Source organism: Hyperolius riggenbachi, chromosome 1 (genome assembly GCF_040937935.1).
Source record: "Hyperolius riggenbachi isolate aHypRig1 chromosome 1, aHypRig1.pri, whole genome shotgun sequence".
Lineage (NCBI taxonomy): Eukaryota > Metazoa > Chordata > Amphibia > Anura > Hyperoliidae > Hyperolius > Hyperolius riggenbachi.
Window position 1 is genome coordinate 442195327 of NC_090646.1, and position 19342 is coordinate 442214668.

General features: G+C 42.7%; 1 protein-coding gene across 1 annotated transcript in view; it reads right to left on the reverse strand.

The window, feature by feature from the left end:
- Positions 1-19342, reverse strand: part of IRF9 (interferon regulatory factor 9) — a 68289-nt gene that overhangs the window by 29799 nt on the left and 19148 nt on the right. Inside the window, exons 2-5 of the mRNA XM_068238124.1 lie at positions 18682-18861; positions 8776-8956; positions 1594-1703; positions 763-895 (exon numbers count right to left, since the gene is read on the reverse strand). Of these exons, the coding sequence (XP_068094225.1) occupies positions 763-895; positions 1594-1703; positions 8776-8956; positions 18682-18861 (604 nt within the window). The remainder of the gene's footprint in view (positions 1-762; positions 896-1593; positions 1704-8775; positions 8957-18681; positions 18862-19342) is intronic.

Genomic DNA, 19342 nt, shown 5'->3' on the forward strand with positions numbered 1-19342 from the left:
CGTTCGTCGTTTGCCTTAATAGTCGTTGGTTCGTTTTTTGTAACGATCGTCGTTGGTAAAGATCGGGAAACGATCGTTTCAAACGACTATAGTCGCATGTGTGTACGCACCTTGAGGATTGATCTTAGCTCTGTAACTCAGCTGCTTTTCTCTAGAGGGCTTTGAAAACTTGTGGGAAGTTCTTAGTAAGAGCTATTATGTTCAAAGGGTTCATTGTATAGAGTGCCCACAGACAACTTTTTACAAATGTTGTTTGTACAGCACTTATTGCAATATAGATTGGCATCCTCCAAAAAAAAAGCTAATCTTTCCATAACAATTTGTAGCCCGTTCTGAATTTCCAAACCAATTGTAAGCTCAAATTACACTTCTATGCCAGCAGAGAATCTGTACTCTCTCTGAAGTATGGGCAGCTATCATTTCCCTGCTTATAACCTGCACAGAGCAGGACATTACTCGTTTTTTACACTTCCACTAACTGGCTGATTAGCAGCTGGTTTGCAGTTTCTGTCAGTAACACTGGGGATGTACAGTATGTGCTCTGTATACACAAAACAAGGTAAGCAGTTTGTCTGTGGTCAGTGACTTACTAAGTAAGCAACAAAGGACAGGATACAGTCACCAAGGTTGCAGCTGTCAGCTCCTATATGTCACTCCCAATAAGGTCCAACTAATATTGTCATAACACAATATCTTGATTATATGAGACTATACAAAAGAAAAATTATAAAGGATATGTTCATTATTTATTTTATGACTCACTTAGTGTATTGATGTGAGGGCTGGCCTGGAGCGGATTTACACAAAGTGCATCAGTGTTGCTGCTGTCACTCCCATTTCCAGAATCTGCAGAAGCACAACGAGGCGCTTCCAGCGACGCATCAGAAGATAGTTCCTGCAGTGGAGAAAATAACAGTTAGGGTCTATTCACACTGTGTGCTGCAGTCACTTTTAACTCAGCGCATATAGGGGCACATTCACTAAGTGCCATTAAAATAACACTTTGAACACAGTATGCAGCAATTTTACTGTTATTTATGTTATTGAGGCTTCTTTTACACTGCAAATTGTGAATCCGATTTCTGATTCCAATTTTCACCGGATGCTAGCAAGAGAAAATGCAGGACTTTTTTGAGTCGCAGAAATGCCAGTAAAAGTATTGTGCACTAGGTGTGCAGAGTCATTGGTTTTATTGAATATCCTGTGGTGGTGTAAACTATATGGATATATGAGAGTCTGTAGACTTTCAAATAATAGTTCACACGTGCTGATAAATGTATTATGTGGTGCACATTCTAATTCAAATCTCAAACGCACTGCACACAATCTAAGCCATGCATGAACATGTCCCCTGTCCATTTGTGCATGACTTTATAACTTTGACATGAAAAGAAAAAACCTTCTGCCACCAAAAATAGTAATCCGCACACAAAATCACATCATGATACACAAAATGCACTGCAGCGAATGGAATAATGGGTAAAATACATGCATGTGCGTCTCCATCCACCTTCTTAGAATAAAGTGCGAAAGAGGCCTCAGGCAGAGAAGGAAACACGATGAGGAAAGAGCTCGCTGGTACTTCAGTCTTACCAGTTTAACAAGTGGTTTCTTTTCAATAAGATCTGCTTCATCGGATGAACTGCCCTTTGCCTCTGCAGTGCTCTTCCTCTTCTTGGATAGTTTTGTAGAAGATGGGACCTCTGGAGTGAGAGAAAATCAGAAATATGAAACAGATGAGGTGAATGTCTCCAGGCATTGGTATGGGGCTCGGTGTCTGTAGTGACTGACAGGAGAAAAGCCAAAAGTGGCCACACACTATACAATTATTTTTTTCAATTCAATTTGAGCATCCCAATCCAATTTTTCCATTAATCGGAAGTTTCGATCAGGATCTTTGAGGTCCCACAAACATATTTTCAAGATTGACGCAATTTCGGGATAAAAGATCGTAAACTCCGAAAAAATTGGTTGGTTAGAAAAATGAAGAGAAAAAGGTGAATACATAAAATTTAGTATGTCCTAAATAGTTACATACAATTTTTTCTGGTTGAATACAATTTCCCAATCCATCACACACACCATACAATTCCTAATAAAATTGATCTGATTTTCAAAAAAATTGAAAAAAAACTGAAAATTTGATTGGATTTCTCGATCGAAAACAAATAAAAGCTTTTGACTTTTCAGGACAAGCGATCATATTGATCGAATTGGTGTAAAATTGGATCTTTTAACCACCTTAGCGGTATGGACGAGCTCAGCTCGTCCATTACCGCCAGAGGGTGCCGCTCAGGCCCTGCTGGGCCGATTCTTACCAAATAAAAAGCAGCACACGCAGCCGGCACTTTGCCAGCCGCGTGTGCTGCCTGATCGCCGCCGCGTGCAGCGGCGAAAGAGGGTCCCCCCAGCCGCCTGAGCCCTGCGCAGCCGGAACAAATAGTTCCGGCCAGACGTCCATGACGTCACTCCGCTCGTCGCCATGGCGACGAAGCAAGCAAAACACGGAAGGCCGCTCATTGCGGCCTTCCGTGTTACTTTTGGCTGCCGGAGGCGATCAGAAGAACGCCTCCGGAGCGCCATCTAGTGGGCTTTCATGCAGCCAACTTTCAGTTGGCTGCATGAAATAGTTTTTTTTTAATTTAAAAAAAACCCTCCCGCAGCCGCCCTGGCGATCTTAATAGAACGCCAGGGTGGTTAATTGTATGGTGTGTGGCCACTTTGAGTCTCCTCTTACAACCAGCCAGTAAGTTTCTAACAAGTTCTAATATGTTACCGAGGCAGAAAAGGGAGACACTATATACAAGGGAGAAGCTATAGAAAAGGGAGAAGAAATACAGAATCTCAGTCAGGGCTGGTGCACACCAGAAGAGCTTTTCTGAGCACTTTGTGATTTTAAAAGCTCTTGCTAATGTTATCCTACGTGAGGCGTTCACACTGGAGCGATGTGATTGTGTAAAAATTCCCCATAGCATTGCATTAGCAAGAGCTTTTATAATCTCTAGCGTTTAAAAAGCTCTTGTAGTGTGCACCAGCCCTCATTCACACATTTCATACAGATGCCTTGTTCATTCTTGATCTCACAGCCCTAGGTACACACCATACAATTTTCTGGCATATTTACCTGCCCTGCCAGATCGATCATTTCCAACATGTCCAATCTAAATTTCAATTGATTTTTCGATTTTTCATCTTTTTTTTTTTTATCGATTTCCGTTCAGTTCTATGAAAATCGATAAAAAAATGATTAAAAAAAAAAAACGGAAAATAAAAAAATCTAAATTTAGATCGGAAATGTTGGAAATAATCGGTCTGGCAGGCAAATCTGCCAGAAAATGGTATGGTGTGTACCTAGCATTAGCAGCTCTGTATCTAGGGCTGGGACACACTAGAAAGCGCAAATCGCTATAACAATCGCTGAGCGCTTTTGCTGGCAGCTTTTGCAGCGTTGTGTCAGAGCAATCTCTGGTGTTTTTGAATTGAATGCAAGTGATTTGTACAACGGTTGGTATTTGGGGTTTCTATAGCGATTTGGGATGTCCATAGGTTTGGTGGTAAAAGTGCTGCAAAATTGCTTTGTACAAAGATTGAAAAGCAATCCTATAGTTTGTATTGAAACGCAAACGCTCCTAAAGTGCTGCAGGCACTGCACTTCCTGAAATCGTAATCGCTACTGTGGGATTGACCTTCATTATCCAGATTTTTCTTTGGATTATCCAAACACTCCTCAACAAGGTCTCTGGAACAACATTAGCAGCAGAAGAGAGGAATACATCTTACTATTGTGATGATTCAAAATTGCAGGGTGCAGAGAGCGCATTGGCAAATCTTACCGGTATTCATGCAAGTAACACAGCGCTTGATATGTAGGTAGGTACTCATCCCTTCTATGCACATTATTCTAGCAACACATGCATTACCTACATAATGTGAGTTGTGCTGTATGTACAACACACACACTACGTCACTTGCATAAATAATATACGTCCATAGCAATTTTACCAGAGGTTGGTGAATCAACCCCTATATCATTTTCACATTTATGCCTACTGCAGTGGGAACTGAGACTGATATGGAAATGTCTGAAGCGGAGTAAAACCTTAACCAGCTGAGCCAAACCCGAATTATAGCAGGCATGTTACTTGTTGGATAGTAGCCTACAATTACTTCAGCAATAATTTCTATAGACAGAAAAACAATGTGCCATGGGATCCCCAGGGCCTCCCACAGAAGCATTCCTATAATTAGGGGAGGAGGAACAGGAAGGCATTATTAAAGCAATCATTGATGTGGAGGTGACTGCTATTTCCCGTGATATCACTGTAGTTCTGCCAGCATTTATCATGGTATCGATAAGAGCCGGATTAAGGCTAAATGGGGCCCTAAGCAAAGTAACCGATTTGGGGACCCCCATTATGTCGTAATAGAATCAGAAGATGCAGCTGCACAGCAACATGCCGCACACACCGGGGCAGCCGAGCTACTGGTTGCTATGGGCAACACCCGCTTTCCTCTGTGGGTGCACATGCAGGAATGCAGAGTGAGAGTTGAATGGCTGGGAAATCTGCACTCAGGGGCTGGGTCACCCCTGTGAAGAGGGTGCCAGATATCACAGCAGCAGCACTTTCCCCCTGCATCTCCAGCCTGGCAATAGCAGAAAGCTCTGGACACCGCCAAACCGGAAGCCGTTCCCCAGACAAAATTACATAACCACCCCCACCACTGAACAACCGATTTCTCCCAAACTATACAGCCACCATGCAGCCTCCATCCCAGTGAATACGATAGTCCAGCAGAGAAGGCAGCCGCAGCGGGGGAGAATTACAGCACCAGATGACTCACATTCACCGCTGCTTTGTTACTACTACTATTACTACTTCCTACTTCCTGTCTGATCTGAGAATCAGAGAGTTCAGAGCGAGCGGCTGCACTGTAGAAGAGACAGATGGGTTTTAGATGACGGGATCTCTATTGCTTGGATCATGGATAGGTGAGTGAGCGTTTGCCATCTGCTGCTATCATTCTTGCTGCAGCTATGATTCTCTGTGGGAAGGGAGGGAGGGGTGGGCAGCGGCAGAGCGCACAGTAGCAGGACAGGGACCTAGGAGGAGAGCCTGGCTCTGAAGACAATCAGCAGCGCACGGCATCATTTGACAAGACAAGACAAATAACATTTATATCGCGCTTTTCTCCTGGTGGACTCAAAGCACCAGAGCTGCAGCCACTAGGACGCGCCCTATAGGCAGTAGCAGTGTTACAGAGAGTCTTGCCTAAGGTCTCCTACTGAATAGGTGCTGGCTTACTGAACAGGCAGAGCCGAGATAAGAACCCTGGTTTCCTGTGTCAGAGGCAGAGCCCTAAAAGAGACTCAGAGCAGTGCCTGTGGGTATGCCTTTAAGCATACCCAAAACTAATTAATTACATCCTCACACCTACCAGCATGATGTTTGTAATTATATCCCCCTGGGTTCCTTATATTTCATTGCATTGTGCTGAATCGAGCTGCCGACTTTGGAGAAAAGTCGCCCTGTGTAATACAATGTAACTATGGAAACATACATATCATTTTGAAGCTCTCTTTCTCCTCTTTCCAATGATAGATAAACTGCCACCCTACACCTTTTAGTTTTCGCTATTTTCGCAATCGAAATTGCCGAGGCCGCGATTTCAATTGCAAAAATAGCGAAAACTAAAAGGTATAGGGCGGCGGTTTATATATAATTGGAAAGAGGAGAAAGAGAGCTTTAAAATGATATGCATATTTCCATAGTTACTGCACTACTCAGAGTCCCTTAAACCATTATACCATCCAGCCACCACTGACAGGATGGCGAGGGCTGGTTTATGTGCTGATGGAGCCCCTTTGACTCTGAATGGGGCCCCAAGCAACTGCTTTTGTTGCCTGGTCGGTAATCCGGCCCTGCGATAAACCCACAATACAGGATAGTTTAGCAATGACTTGCAGTGATGAAGAAGGAAAATATAGCCTTTCAAGAGCATTAGAATGGATGCAAGCAGGGAAGACTATCATGTTGCTTTCTCCCATTCACTTGCATTGATATTGCCACCTTCAGAATGACAATATCAATGTACAGCAGTTCAGTCTCACACTTAGGCCTTGTTCACATTGCGTTCTGATTGCATTCGCGTTGGGTGTTTTTTGGCGCTTACCTGCAGGGTGCATTTTTTGTTAAAGCACTTTTCTAATCGCTTTTGCAGAGCGATTGTGTTTTTTCACTTCCTGATGTCAGTCAGGAAGTGAACTCTTTTGAACTGTCTTAAAATGCTCACGCAATGGCTGCACAAAGCGAATTTGTCAGCGTTTTGCATTTTTCCTATACCTTACATTGAGGCAAAATAGCCCTGAAAATGGTCCATGCATTGATTTTCTGAGCGGATCGGAAACAAACCGCTCAGTTGTGAAATCTCTCATAGAGAATCATTGCACAAGCGTTTCTAGGGCGATTTTAAAAATCGCCTGTGCTTGAAAAAAGGGCAAAAAATGCCCTTAGTGTGCACGAGCCCTTACTACTGCTTTGGAAGTGTAGAAAACCTTGCCTTTCAAGTAGAGGACAATGGTAAAAACAGATAGAAAAAGCATGTTAAATCACATCACAGCAAAGTTATCACTACTTTATACACCAAAAACAGAGATACATGAAGAAAGTGAAAATATAGAAATACTTTTTCGCCTTATTACTGCTTTATACATAGGCCCCTACTCATTGGTTCCGATAAGCAGACCATACATAGATCAAAATGAGAGCATGAAGTATAATTATTTACTAAACACCTAAATCACACAGAGAGATAAAGAAAATAATAACTTAGAATTCCTCAACTCCGTGCTACAAGGGGGAAAACCTATGGTCAGCTCAAAGGTACATTGCACTGACAAATATACAGTATATCAGCGATGTGTTGCACAATATATCTTTGGCAATGCACTTGTTGTGGCCATGTGCAGATGTGCACCTTCAACTTATGTAATAAGAACTGATGATATAAACTAACCTGCTGGTTGCTGTGGTCCCATGTAAGCTGAATAATGTTGACTGACCAACTGTAGAACTTTCAGCCGTTCACTAGTTAAGATGGAAACTGTGGCCTCCTAGTAGCGCCCGGCCCGCATCAAACACATTAAGAGCTTTAATTACAGGCTGGAGCAGCCCGGGTAACATACTGTTATGACTCGCTGCTGCTGATTTTGCTGGCAGAGTCGGGGACTAGTCTGGAGGAGGCTCTGAATAAGGCTGTGTACTGCAAAGTCTGCGCAGTGCAGTACAGCCTGGGCTACACTGGGGCGGCTACACAGGTGACATCATACTCACAGTCACACGGGCCAAGAGGGGAGGAGATAGAGGGTTTTGCAGGGCTCGGGAGGGCTGCACCAAGTGGCAACTACATGGAGGGGGACAGAGCATAATGTCAGACTAGCCCTCGCTGCTAGCAGAGCCGCACTCAAGTGCCTAAAGAGCCACATGCAGTTCAGGAGCTGCAGATTCCGGCCCCTGCTCTATCCCATCATCAGCCACAGGAGGTAGTCATGGAGGAGCAGGAATATGCTATGCATATGACCCTGTCGACGCACTCTGCCACATGGTCATATGATTGACATTTTGCTGTGTTGCAGTGTGAAGCGACGAGGACGAGGCAAACGCATTGGCTAGCTGTAAAACTGGCCCAAAGGATCCAAGATTAGCAATACATTGTTGATGCATAAACAACAGCGTAAATCATTTTAGCAAACTCAAAATATTTTTTTTTTCTCCTGACTTTATGCACTTAAAGAGAAACTCCGACCAATAATTGAACTTTATCCCAATCAGTAGCTGATACCCCCTTTTACATGAGAAATCTATTCCTTTTCACAAACAGACCATCGGGGGGTGCTGTATGGCTGATACTGTGGTGAAACCCCTCCCACAAACAAATTCTGAGTACTACTCTTGGCAGTTTCCTGTCTGTGAACCTTGCTGCATTGTGGCAAATAGCTGTTTACAGCTGTTTCCAACTGCCCAAAAAACATGCAGCAGCTACATCACCTGCCAACAGTAAAAATGTCACCATGTAATAAATGTCAGAATGTAAAGCAGGGGTTTAAAAGATGTTACAATGGGCAAACACTGACTAAATCATTTATACACAATTATTGTAAAAATGAAGCACTTTTTTTTATAACATTATTTTCACTGGAGTTCCTCTTTAAAGAGAGTCTGAAGCGAGAATAGATCTCGCTTCAGAGCTCATATTCAGCAGGGGCATGTGTGCCCCTGCTAAAACACCGCTATCACGTGGCTAAACGGGGGTCCCTTACCCCCCAAATCCCCTCCGTTCTTTGCGGGGATCTCTTCCGCATAGAGGCAGGGCTAACCGCCGCAGCCCTGCCTCACGCGCGTCTGTCAGCGCGTATCTCCGCCTCTCCCCCGCCCCTCTCAGTCTTTCTTTGCTGAGAGGAGCGGGGGAGAGGCGGCGATGCGCCGCTGATAGATGGCGCTGAGAGGCAGGGCTGCAGCCGTTAGCCCTGCCTCAACAGCAGCAAAATCTACAACCAAGGTGGTCGTAGATTTTGCAGGGGGGGGTTGGGGGTAAGGGACCCCCGTTTAGCCGCGGGATAGCGGCGTTTTAGCAGGGGCACACATTCTCGCTTCAGTGTCTCTTTAAGCTCTTTTTCTTATAATTTAGTCATTAATGAGCGTGGAAATAGTACAATAGGTGTGAAAGTCTAGCATTATGAGGGTATTCTGCAATGGGCTTCAGTCCTATCAATCTCACCTTGCTCCTCTGGTGGAACAAGTCTGTAAACTTTGTATGGTTCCGATATATCCAGCTGAGATCTCCCTGGTTGCTCTTGGAATTCTGGGCTTTTATTCAACGCACACCGAAATCTTGTCTTCCAAGCAGCTGCCTCAATCTTATCTCCAGTCTTGTATTTGTTCTTGTATTGAGCCCATGCCTGTTTTCAAAATAAATAAAGTGAAACTTGCTGTACTACAGAAATAAATAGCAACTAAGAAATGCTTTTAAAGGGACTCCGAGCAGTGCAGAAACTATGGAAAGATGCACATCATTTTAAAGCTCTCTTTCTCCTCTTTCCAATGATATATAAACCACCACCCTACGTCTTTTAGTTTTCGCTATTTTCGCGATTGAAATTGCCACGGCCGCGATTTCGATCGCGAAAATAGAGAAAACTAAAAGGCGTAGGGCAACGATTTAGGTGTCGTCAGAAAGAGGAGAAAGAGAGCTTTAAAATGATATCCATCAAGCCATAGTTATATTGTATTACACAGGGCGACTTTTTGTCAAAGTCAGCAGCTGCATTCAGCAGAATGGAGCTGCTGACACTGGGGAAAGTGTCGTCCTGTGTAATACAATATAACTATGGCTTGATGGATATCATTTTAAAGCTCTCTTTCTCCTCTTTCTGACGACACCTAAATCGTTGCCCTACACCTTTTAGTTTGCTCTATTTTCGCGATCGAAATCGCGGCCGTGGCAATTTCAATCGCGAAAATAGCGAAAACTAAAAGGCGTAGGGTGGTGGTTTATATATCATTGGAAAGAGGAGAAAGAGAGCTTTAAAATGATGTGCATCTTTCCATAGTTTCTGCACTGCTCGGAGTCCCTTTAAGGGCTAGTTCACAGCGTTCAGTAAGGTTGCAGATTAATTCTGCAGGTCAACTCACTGCCCATACAATGCTATGAGGCTGTTCACAGTACTGCGTTGTAACTAATTGCATTATTCCAACTTACTGAATGCAGGCTTTAATTAAATGCTATGTCCTGTCTGCAATGCAGTTCACACACATTTTGATGCGTGCATTATGCAACTGACCACTGTGAATCAAGCCTGAAAGTAAACAAGGCTCCATGCGGTTTCTAGTTGTCAGTCACAATGCTTTTACCTAATGTTTACTATTCTGGCAGCACCAGACAATAATTAGCTATCCTTATCCACTAGTGAAGTCCACACAACCTATCTGAGGAAGAACAGCGCACCAGTTGTCCACATCTGATGATGATGCTCATTCCACCAGCTGTGACTTTAAAGAGACTGTATTTAAAAAAAAAAGCCCTCTGGGGGATACTTACTTTGGGATGGGGAAGCCTCGGGTCCTAATGAGGCTTCCCCCTCCTCTGCAGCTTCAGGGAATCCTGCACTCGCTCCCCCGAAACCTCCTCCGACGAGCTTGACAAGCAGAGATTTATTTACCTCTCCGAGATCCTGCGCAGGTGCACTAGCAGCTCTTCGTTCAGGCTAGCCGGAAATAGCCGAGCCCGATCAGATTCGCTCTGTTGTGCAGGCGCATAGGACTTGCTCCTGGACAGTAGAGCGGATAGATCGGATTCGGCTATTTCTGCCTTAACCTGAATGAAGAGCGGCTAGTGCAACTGAGCAGGATCGCGGTAGGTAAATACTTACCTCACCGGGGGACCTGGCAAAGCAACGGAGGGACGGATGACGGGGGAAGCCTCGTTAGCCTCCCCCTCCTGAGGCAAGTATCCCCCAGAGGGTATTTTTTTTAAATACAGATCCTCTTTAAACTGTTGGTTCCCTTTAAAGTAATTAAAGTACTCATTACAAAGAAAATTATATCTTGAGGGATGCTTTTTTTTATAATGCCTAATTGAGATATTTATTAGCTTTACTTTCGTAACCTGTTTCTCAGAAAATAAGCCCTACCCTGAAAATAAATCCTAGCTGGAATTTCCAGCATGCTCAAACTGTAAGCCCTACACCAAAAATAAGCCCTAGCGGCATTCAAAGAGGAGGAAGAGGCGGCCAGCAAGTGGGGACAAAGCGGTACAATGCTGATCAGGCAATGGTCCTGTCATCCCAGCATGCAGCAAGGTTATCAGCTGTGTGCAGGGATGACAGGGCAGGTGCCTGATCAGTACAGTAGCATACCTTCGGACCCAGCAGAGGAAGAGGCAGCACAGTGGGGAAGGCAGGAGGGCACACAGGAACAGCACTGCACAAAGGAACAGGAAATGTTCTGCTGAGAGACACTTCCTGATAGAAATATAAGGCATCCCCTGAAAATAAGCCCTAGCACATCTTTTGGAGCAAAAATCAATATAAGAAACTGTCTTTTTTTCATGGGAAACACAGGTAGCTAGTGATTCACTGATCTGGAAGAAGCAAGCAAGACAGGACTTTTAGACTTCAGGTGTTGCTTATCTTGTTCCAGATATGAAATGTTCAGTATGTGGTCATAATCTGAACCTGATAAACTAAGCTCATATTTGTAAAACTGATTTGTTTTTTGGGCTTAGCTATGCTGTGCTTTTCATAATAAAGCATTTTACATTTGTTTAAATACAAAAAGATAAGGACATGCAGGAACTGACCTTGATGAAACATTTCATAACTAATTAAATAAAAATTCTGACATTGACATTGAATAAACATACTAATTGAATAAACATTCTGACATTCCCTATGTTAGCACTTGTTCCTGGTAAGTGAAGGAAGTGTTACAGAAGACCGCAGCCAGGCAATCCACTTCATGCCTGACAGCTACAGGTGCTGCTCTCTTAATTTACCTGCACCGACATGCAGGAAAGTCTCCAGGTATGATGAACTGATGGATGCTGATTTATGGTGACAGCATCAAAACTCAACTAGTGCAAAAAAGGCACTTTTCTGTGGAATCCAGAAAGGAAGTAGAAAACACGCTGGGCTCAATTCACTAAGGCTGTAATATTACAGGGAGTGCAGAATTATTAGGCAAATGAGTATTTTGACCACATCATCCTCTTTATGCATCTTGTCTTACTCCAAGCTGTATAGGCTCGAAAGCCTACTACCAATTAAGCATATTAGGTGATGTGCATCTCTGTAATGAGAAGGAGTGTGGTCTAATGACATCAACACCATATATCAGGTGTGCATAATTATTAGGCAACTTCCTTTCCTTTGGCAAAATGGGTTTAAAAGAAGGACTTGACAGGCTCAGAAAAGTCAAAAATAGTGAGATATCTTGCAAAGGGATGCAGCACTCTTAAAATTGCAAAGCTTCTGAAGCTTGATCATCGAACAATCAAGCGTTTCATTCAAAATAGTCAACAGGGTCACAAGAAGCGTGTGGAAAAACCAAGGCGCAAAATAACTGCCCATGAACTGAGAAAAGTCAAGCGTGCAGCTGCCAAGATGCCACTTGCCACCAGTTTGGCCATATTTCAGAGCTGCAACATCACTGGAGTGCCCAAAAGCACAAGGTGTGCAATACTCAGAGACATGGCCAAGGTAAGAAAGGCTGAAAGACGACCACCACTGACCAAGACACACAAGCTGAAATGTCAAGACTGGGCCAAGAAATATCTCAAGACTGATTTTTCTAAGGTTTTATGGACTGATGAAATGAGAGTGAGTCCTGATGGGCCAGATGGTTGGGCCCGTGGCTGGATTGGTAAAGGGCAGAGAGCTCCAGTCCGACTCAGGCGCCTGCAAGGTGGAGGTGGAGTACTGGTTTGGGCTGGTACCATCAAAGATGAGCTTGTGGGGCCTTTTCGGGTTGAGGATGGAGTCAAGCTCAACTCCCAGTCCTACTGCCAGTTTCTGGAAGACACCTTCTTCAAGCAGTGGTACAGGAAGAGGTCTGCATCCTTCAAGAAAAACATGATTTTCATGCAGGACAATGCTCCATCACACGCGTCCAAGTACTCCACAGCGTGGCTGGCAAGAAAGGGTATAAAATAAGAAAAACTAATGACATGGCCTCCTTGTTCACCTGATCTGAACCCCATTGAGAAACTGTGGTCCATCATAAAATGTGGGATTTACAAGGAGGGAAAACAGTACACCTCTCTGAACAGTGTCTGGGAGGCTGTGGTTGCTGCTGCACGCAATGTTGATGGTGAACAGATCAAAACACGGGCAGAATCCATGGATGGCAGGCTTTTGAGTGTCCTTGCAAAGAAAGGTGGCTATATTGGTCACTGATTTGTTTTTGTTTTGTTTTTGAATGTCAGAAATATATATTTGTGAATGTTGAGATGTTATATTGGTTTCACTGGTAAAAATAAATAATTGAAATGGGTATATATTTGTTTTTTGTTAAGTTGCCTAATAATTATGCACAGTAATAGTCACCTGCACACACAGATATCCCCCTAAAATAGCTAAAACTAAAAACAAACTAAAAACTACTTTCAAAAATATTCAGCTTTGATATTAATGGGTTTTTTGGGTTCATTGAGAACATGGTTGTTGTTCAAGAATAAAATTATTCCTTAAAAATACCACTTACCTAATAATTCTGCACTCCCTGTATTTCCTCACTGGTGATATTTTAGAGACAGCAAATTAGCACACTTTTCATGTCAATTTGCAATGGCTTTCACCTCATGCTTTAATTTAACGACTTGAAGACCGCTCCACACCAATTGGTGTGCATTCTGGGGGGCGGAGTTTGTAGCGGATCACGCTCACTAATGCGCGCGCATCCCCACTTCAATGAGCTCCGCCTTCATTCTCCCAGCAACGATTGCCGCTAGGAGACTGTTAGATGGCAAAAATCACCGTCTTGTAACAGGGTACAGCGCTGCGATCTAAGGCAGCGCTGTACAGGGGCACGGCTGTCCCCTCTGGACATTTATTTTTAAAAAATATAATATTTATAAAAAAAAATAATAAACATCCTAGCAGGGATCAGACCCAACAGAAAGCTCTGTTGGTGGGGAGAAACGAGTGTGCTGAGCTGTACGACCCTGCAGCTAGGCCTTAAAGCTGCAGTGGCCAATTAACAGAAAAATGGCCTGGTCTTTAGTGGGGTTTAACACTGCGGTCCTCAAGTGGTTAAAGATGGATTTCTTCTTTCAAGAATACATGTGGTGTGTCATATAAGAATTCATGTGGTATTTCATTCTTTATTGAGGATGCAAGTGGTAGTACTCCATTATTGCAGTACATAAAAAATAGAAACCAGCTGCGATATAATTAACATTTGTTATAAACTGTATTTCTTAGGGACGGTCAGTGAGATGCAAATAATTGTTAATGTTAATGCAGGGTGATACACATTTTCTGTGTAAATTTATGCTGCTTGAAACCTCCAGAGCATCAGACAGCGCTGTTTATGCACTTTCTGATGTCACTGCATATCAGCAATGCACTGATGTGCTCAGACCCTTCAGATACATACACACACATACAAAGACTGTCGTTTGCAGGGATCTGGCTAATTGTAATTTGTGATATGTTCAAAATCACTATAATCTTTTAAGGTGGCCACTAACGACACAATTTGCTGAACAATCGTTTATGAGGGATTCTTTGTATGAACAAAGTTTGTGACCACTAATGGAGAAAAACCTCCTAACCAATCCGATCAGATTAATTACAGGGACTCCGAGCTCAAAATAAAAACGAAATCGGTACTCACCTGGGGCTTTCTGCAGCCCAGTGTAGGTCGGGAGGTCCCATGGCGTCCATCTGGCTCTTCACCCAGGGCCTGGTCAGAAATGGCTCCCCGGCGGCTCCCGGCAACACTGGGCCCGAGTGTCGGGCTCCTTCTTCCTGAAACATCACGTGTCGTCATCCTGCCGGACGCCTCGCGTCATCACGGCGGCCGGCATGACAGTACTGCGCATGCGCGATTTAATCACGCATGCGCCATACTGTCACGCCGCCCGCCGTGATGAAGAGGCGGGCGGCGTGGTGACGACAGCCGTGACGTTTCAGGAAGAGGGCCCAGTGTTGCCAGGAGCCGCCGGATGGACACCGTGGGACCTCCCGACCTACACGGGGCTGCAGAAAGCCCCAGGTGAATACCGATTTTGTTTTTATTTTGAGCTCAGAGTCCCTTTAAATTGATTCAATTTTCGTATTGATTCTGTCAATCTGATCGGATTGGTTATCCATTAGTGGTTCCAAACAATCATTTCTGATCGTTCATGTGAAGAATTGATCGTAAAAAGGTAGTTCGACAAATTGTATTGTTAATGGCCATCTTAAAGAGTAACTGTTAGCCCCAAAAATGAAATTGAAATCTCTATTGCAATGTTTTATTTACTATTTAAGTGAGCCAAAAAGGCAATGCAGAAGTTAAAAATCAATCTATTTTTTTTACTATGTAGCCTTTTCCCCAAGCTCCGGACGCAAAGCCGCATATCAGATACTGATGAGCATGCAGAGCATGCCTATGTCTGCCCGACCCCCTCTCCCCCCCCAGGACCAGGTGCCGATATATTCTCACCCCAAACAGCTGACCGCTCTGACACGGAGAGAGAGCGGGAGCACTTCCAGCGCCGCCACCGCAGAGCTGCCACCGCCGAGTCACATGCTAGAGAATCACGAGCAGGAGAGAGATGCACGGCGGCGGCTGCTCTGCGGTGGCGGCGCTGGAAGTGCTTCCGCTCTCTCTCTGTCAGAGCGGTCAGCTGTTTGGGGTGAGAATATATCGGCACCTGGTCCTGGGGGAGAGAGGGGGGTCGGGCAGACATAGGCATGCTCTGCATGCTCATCAGTATCTGATATGCGGCTTTGCGTCCGGAGCTTGGGGAAAAGGCTACAAAAAATAGATTGATTTTTAACTTCTGCATTGCCTTTTTGGTTCACTTAAATATTAAATAAAACATTGCAATAGAGATTTCAATTTCATTTTTGGGGCTAACAGTTACTCTTTAAGAGCTGAAAAAATGACACAGACCCTGATAGAACTCGCCTTTCTTAGCTCCACCCTCAAATTCCCAAGTTGCCCATGAGTGTGATCTTTCTGCGCAGGAGAACAATAACGAAGCACACCCTAAGTACAACGATATTGCTCTGATATATGTATTTGAAAAGAGGGCATATATAGATAGTCAGTGAATGCAGGATTTTACAGTCCAATCAGCTGCTTAAACATTTCAGTGTGTTTACAGAGCAATCAGATACTTTTTACAGGATGGCATACATGTTTGGCTAGTTTGTCATTATATTTACATACCCAATAGCAATGCTTTCTACTTTAACACAATAGAAAGACTCATAGAAACAATGCATTCTAGCTTTCATAAGTGGTCACAAGATCAATGGGTATCTCCTTTAGCAAATAGCACACATTTTAACAGACTTGATCAACAACACTGGGGGATTTTTCACAATGCACACTTGTTCTGTGAAGGATAAGAACTTCCTATTGTCAAGGTAAAACATTTGTTCTTGTAACTGGTAATATAATTAATAGAAAAAGACTGGTCCCTAATGAATCAATATAAAATAATAAGAAATCGAATAAAATAATTTATATTATTCACAGACTCTTCTTGTCTGCCACCTTCTCTGAAGCCTTTTAAAAATGTACTGTACAAAACATGCTCAAAAGGCTTCACTTCCACATAACTATTCTGTCTCTCCATAGGTAAGGGAGACATACATGCTTTATTTTATGAATGTCATCAGTAATTTATGAATTTAGTCTATAATTTATGAATTTTATCTGTATTTTGAGAATAGTCTTTATTTTAGCACCGCACGTGGTAAAATAACAACAAAGAGCTTAGTGAATTTACCTCGGTGATGAATCATGTGCAAATAAGCAAATATCTCTAGAAATTATAATTATCACCACTGAAAACTCTTAGTGAATCGAGCCCTTTATGTTTATAATCTGACATGTGCACAGAAAATTAACACTTAAAGCCCCAGCATCTAGGCACAAATGTAATTTGACTAATAATTTTCTTCCCTCTTAAAGCGGTTTAAAACTCTGACAAAATATTGAAAAAAATGTGTTTTCCTACTTTTTATAACCCATACAATTATCATATTTGCTTTTGTGCACAAGTATTATAATTCATTTATATATTATAACTTCCCAAAGTTCAGTTTATTTACTTTGAAGGCTGCTGGTGCATTTTATTCATAACTGTATAACTGTAATTCTGTTTTAAATGCAGCCATCAGTGATTTCTGACCTATGTTTCACTCCAGGACTCACTAGCATAAGTTTCTGCACAGCCAGAGAATGTTTACTTAATTGTATCAAGTGAAGAATGTATACAGAAGATAAGCTAATCACCAGTTCCGATGCAGCAGCCCCTGCAGAAGAAAAAGTCAGTCCTATGATGTAACCCTTTAAAGAGACACTGAAGGGAAAAAAAAAATATGATATAATGAATTGGTTGTGTACTATGAATAATTACTAGAAGATTCGCAGCAAAGAAAATATTCTCATACTTTTATTTTCAGGTATATAGTGTTTTTTCTAACATTGCATTATTCTATAATATGTGCAGATTACACAACACTCAGCATTCAAATGATTCTTTCAGAGCAGTCTGTGAAGTAATGACATCTCCTCTGGCAGAGGAGAAGTAAATAGTCCAGGAACAGTTGAGATAATAAAAGTCAGATAACAGCCCTCTCCATAACTAAAGGTGGCCATACACTGGTCGATTTGCCATCAGATTCGACCAACAGACAGATCCCTATCTGATCGAATCTGATCAGAGAGGGATCGTATGGCTACCTTTACTGCAAACAGATTGTGAACCGATTTCAGCCTGAAACCGATCACAATCTGTTGTGGTGGTGGAGCTGCTGCTCCCCCCCCCGCCGCATACATTACCTGCTCCGCCGGCACGACTCCCGGGTCTCTCTCCGCTCTTCTTCTCCGCTCTGGTCTCCGGCTCCAGCATGCTTCACTTCTTCCTGCCTGGCAGGAAGTTTAAACAGTAGAGCGCCCTCTACTGTTTAAACTTCCTGCCGGGCAGGAATAAGTGAAGGCATGCCGGAGACCAGAGCGGAGAAGAGCGGAGACGAGCGGGGGCAGTCGCGCCGGCGGAGCAGGTAATGTATGCGGCTCTATTGCGTCGGTCGTCGGGCACTCGAACGCCGCTAGCGATGCGCTCTTTACCCGCGGGCGATCGACGGTAATTTTCCGCACGGCGCGATCGGACGAAATGAATCGAAATTCGGCGTGTAGCGCGAACGATTGGCAGCAGATTCGATCCCAGTGATCGAATCTGCTGTCGAAACGGCGGTAAATCGGGCCAGTGTATGGCCAGCTTAACTTTTAGTCGGAGAGCTTAATGGCTTGTTTGCATAGAGATAACAACTGGAGTTTCTCAACTCTTCCTGTACTGGAAACAATTAGACTGATGTATCTGATCTTAATGTTTTATTTCTTAGCTGTACTACACATACAAATCATAATATGATAATTTTTTTTTCGCTTCAGTGTCTCTTTAAATGCTGTTTTACCAAAAAAAAAAAAACATTGTGTTAGTATATAGCAAAGAAAAAATACTGGGTTATATTCCACTTTAATATACTAGTAATATATTTAAATGCATGTAAATACATTTATTTAAAATAGTAAATTGTGGTGATTATGTAAATGCTACAAAGATAATTTGTTGTGTTCCTTAAATGAAGGGGATGACTCTCTTTAGAAGACCCTTCCAAACAATGGCTGCAGCTTAGCAAAACGTCCTCTCACAAAAGGCAGCACAACACTATCAAGCAAGAATATAAAGTCCAGTACAGACTTTTTCTGACGTTTACACACAGATTGCTAGTCTAATGGCAATGGGGGTAGCCATAGGATTAATAACATATTTTCCTGGACAGGAGCTTTAAACAACTACTGAACTTGGAAATAAAATTACATTTAATAAAACTTTAAAAACGTGAAATATCTATTCAGATTCACTAAGTAAAAAAAATAATGTCTGTGGTAAAAGAATCACCTTAAAGATGGCAGCGTCTTCATCATGCCGAAAGTCCTGTTTCCCTGCATGTTTCCATGGGATTCGGAAACACGTTTTCTGGTCATCATCCCACTCAAGTCCAGGGTACTTTCCACTTTCAATCTGTTCTATTAACCAGTCTTTCAGCTTCCGTGTATTGCGAGCCCGGCCGTTGGCCATCTGCAAATAACCATACCGTGAATCCTCCAACCAATTCTTCTACTTACTACCTGTACACAGCATTGCACAGTGCAGCTTTCATAAGAACAACAGTACTTTTCATGTGGTTGCTTTGGTAAATGAAACTAAAGCAATAAAAGGTAACACTGTGTTGAACATGATTACGTACAGTAAGTGAATAACTACAAATTTACCATTTTGCTTGATCTAAGGAGCCAGATTAGATCCATCAAGGAACAACTATTTGACTCTTTCAGTATCCAAGCATAAGGATGGTATAAATTGATATTAATATCTTCAGTTGGAGTTATAATTTTAAAGCAAAATCAAGAACTGGTGTGTAAAAACCATATGTAGACAAATGATACACTCTACTTACAAAGTAATACAAAGTCACAGGTTTGGTTTTTGTTTTGTTCTTTTTTTTCATTTTTTTTTTTTTTTTTTTTTTACAAATACATTGAAAAAATGTACTAGATCA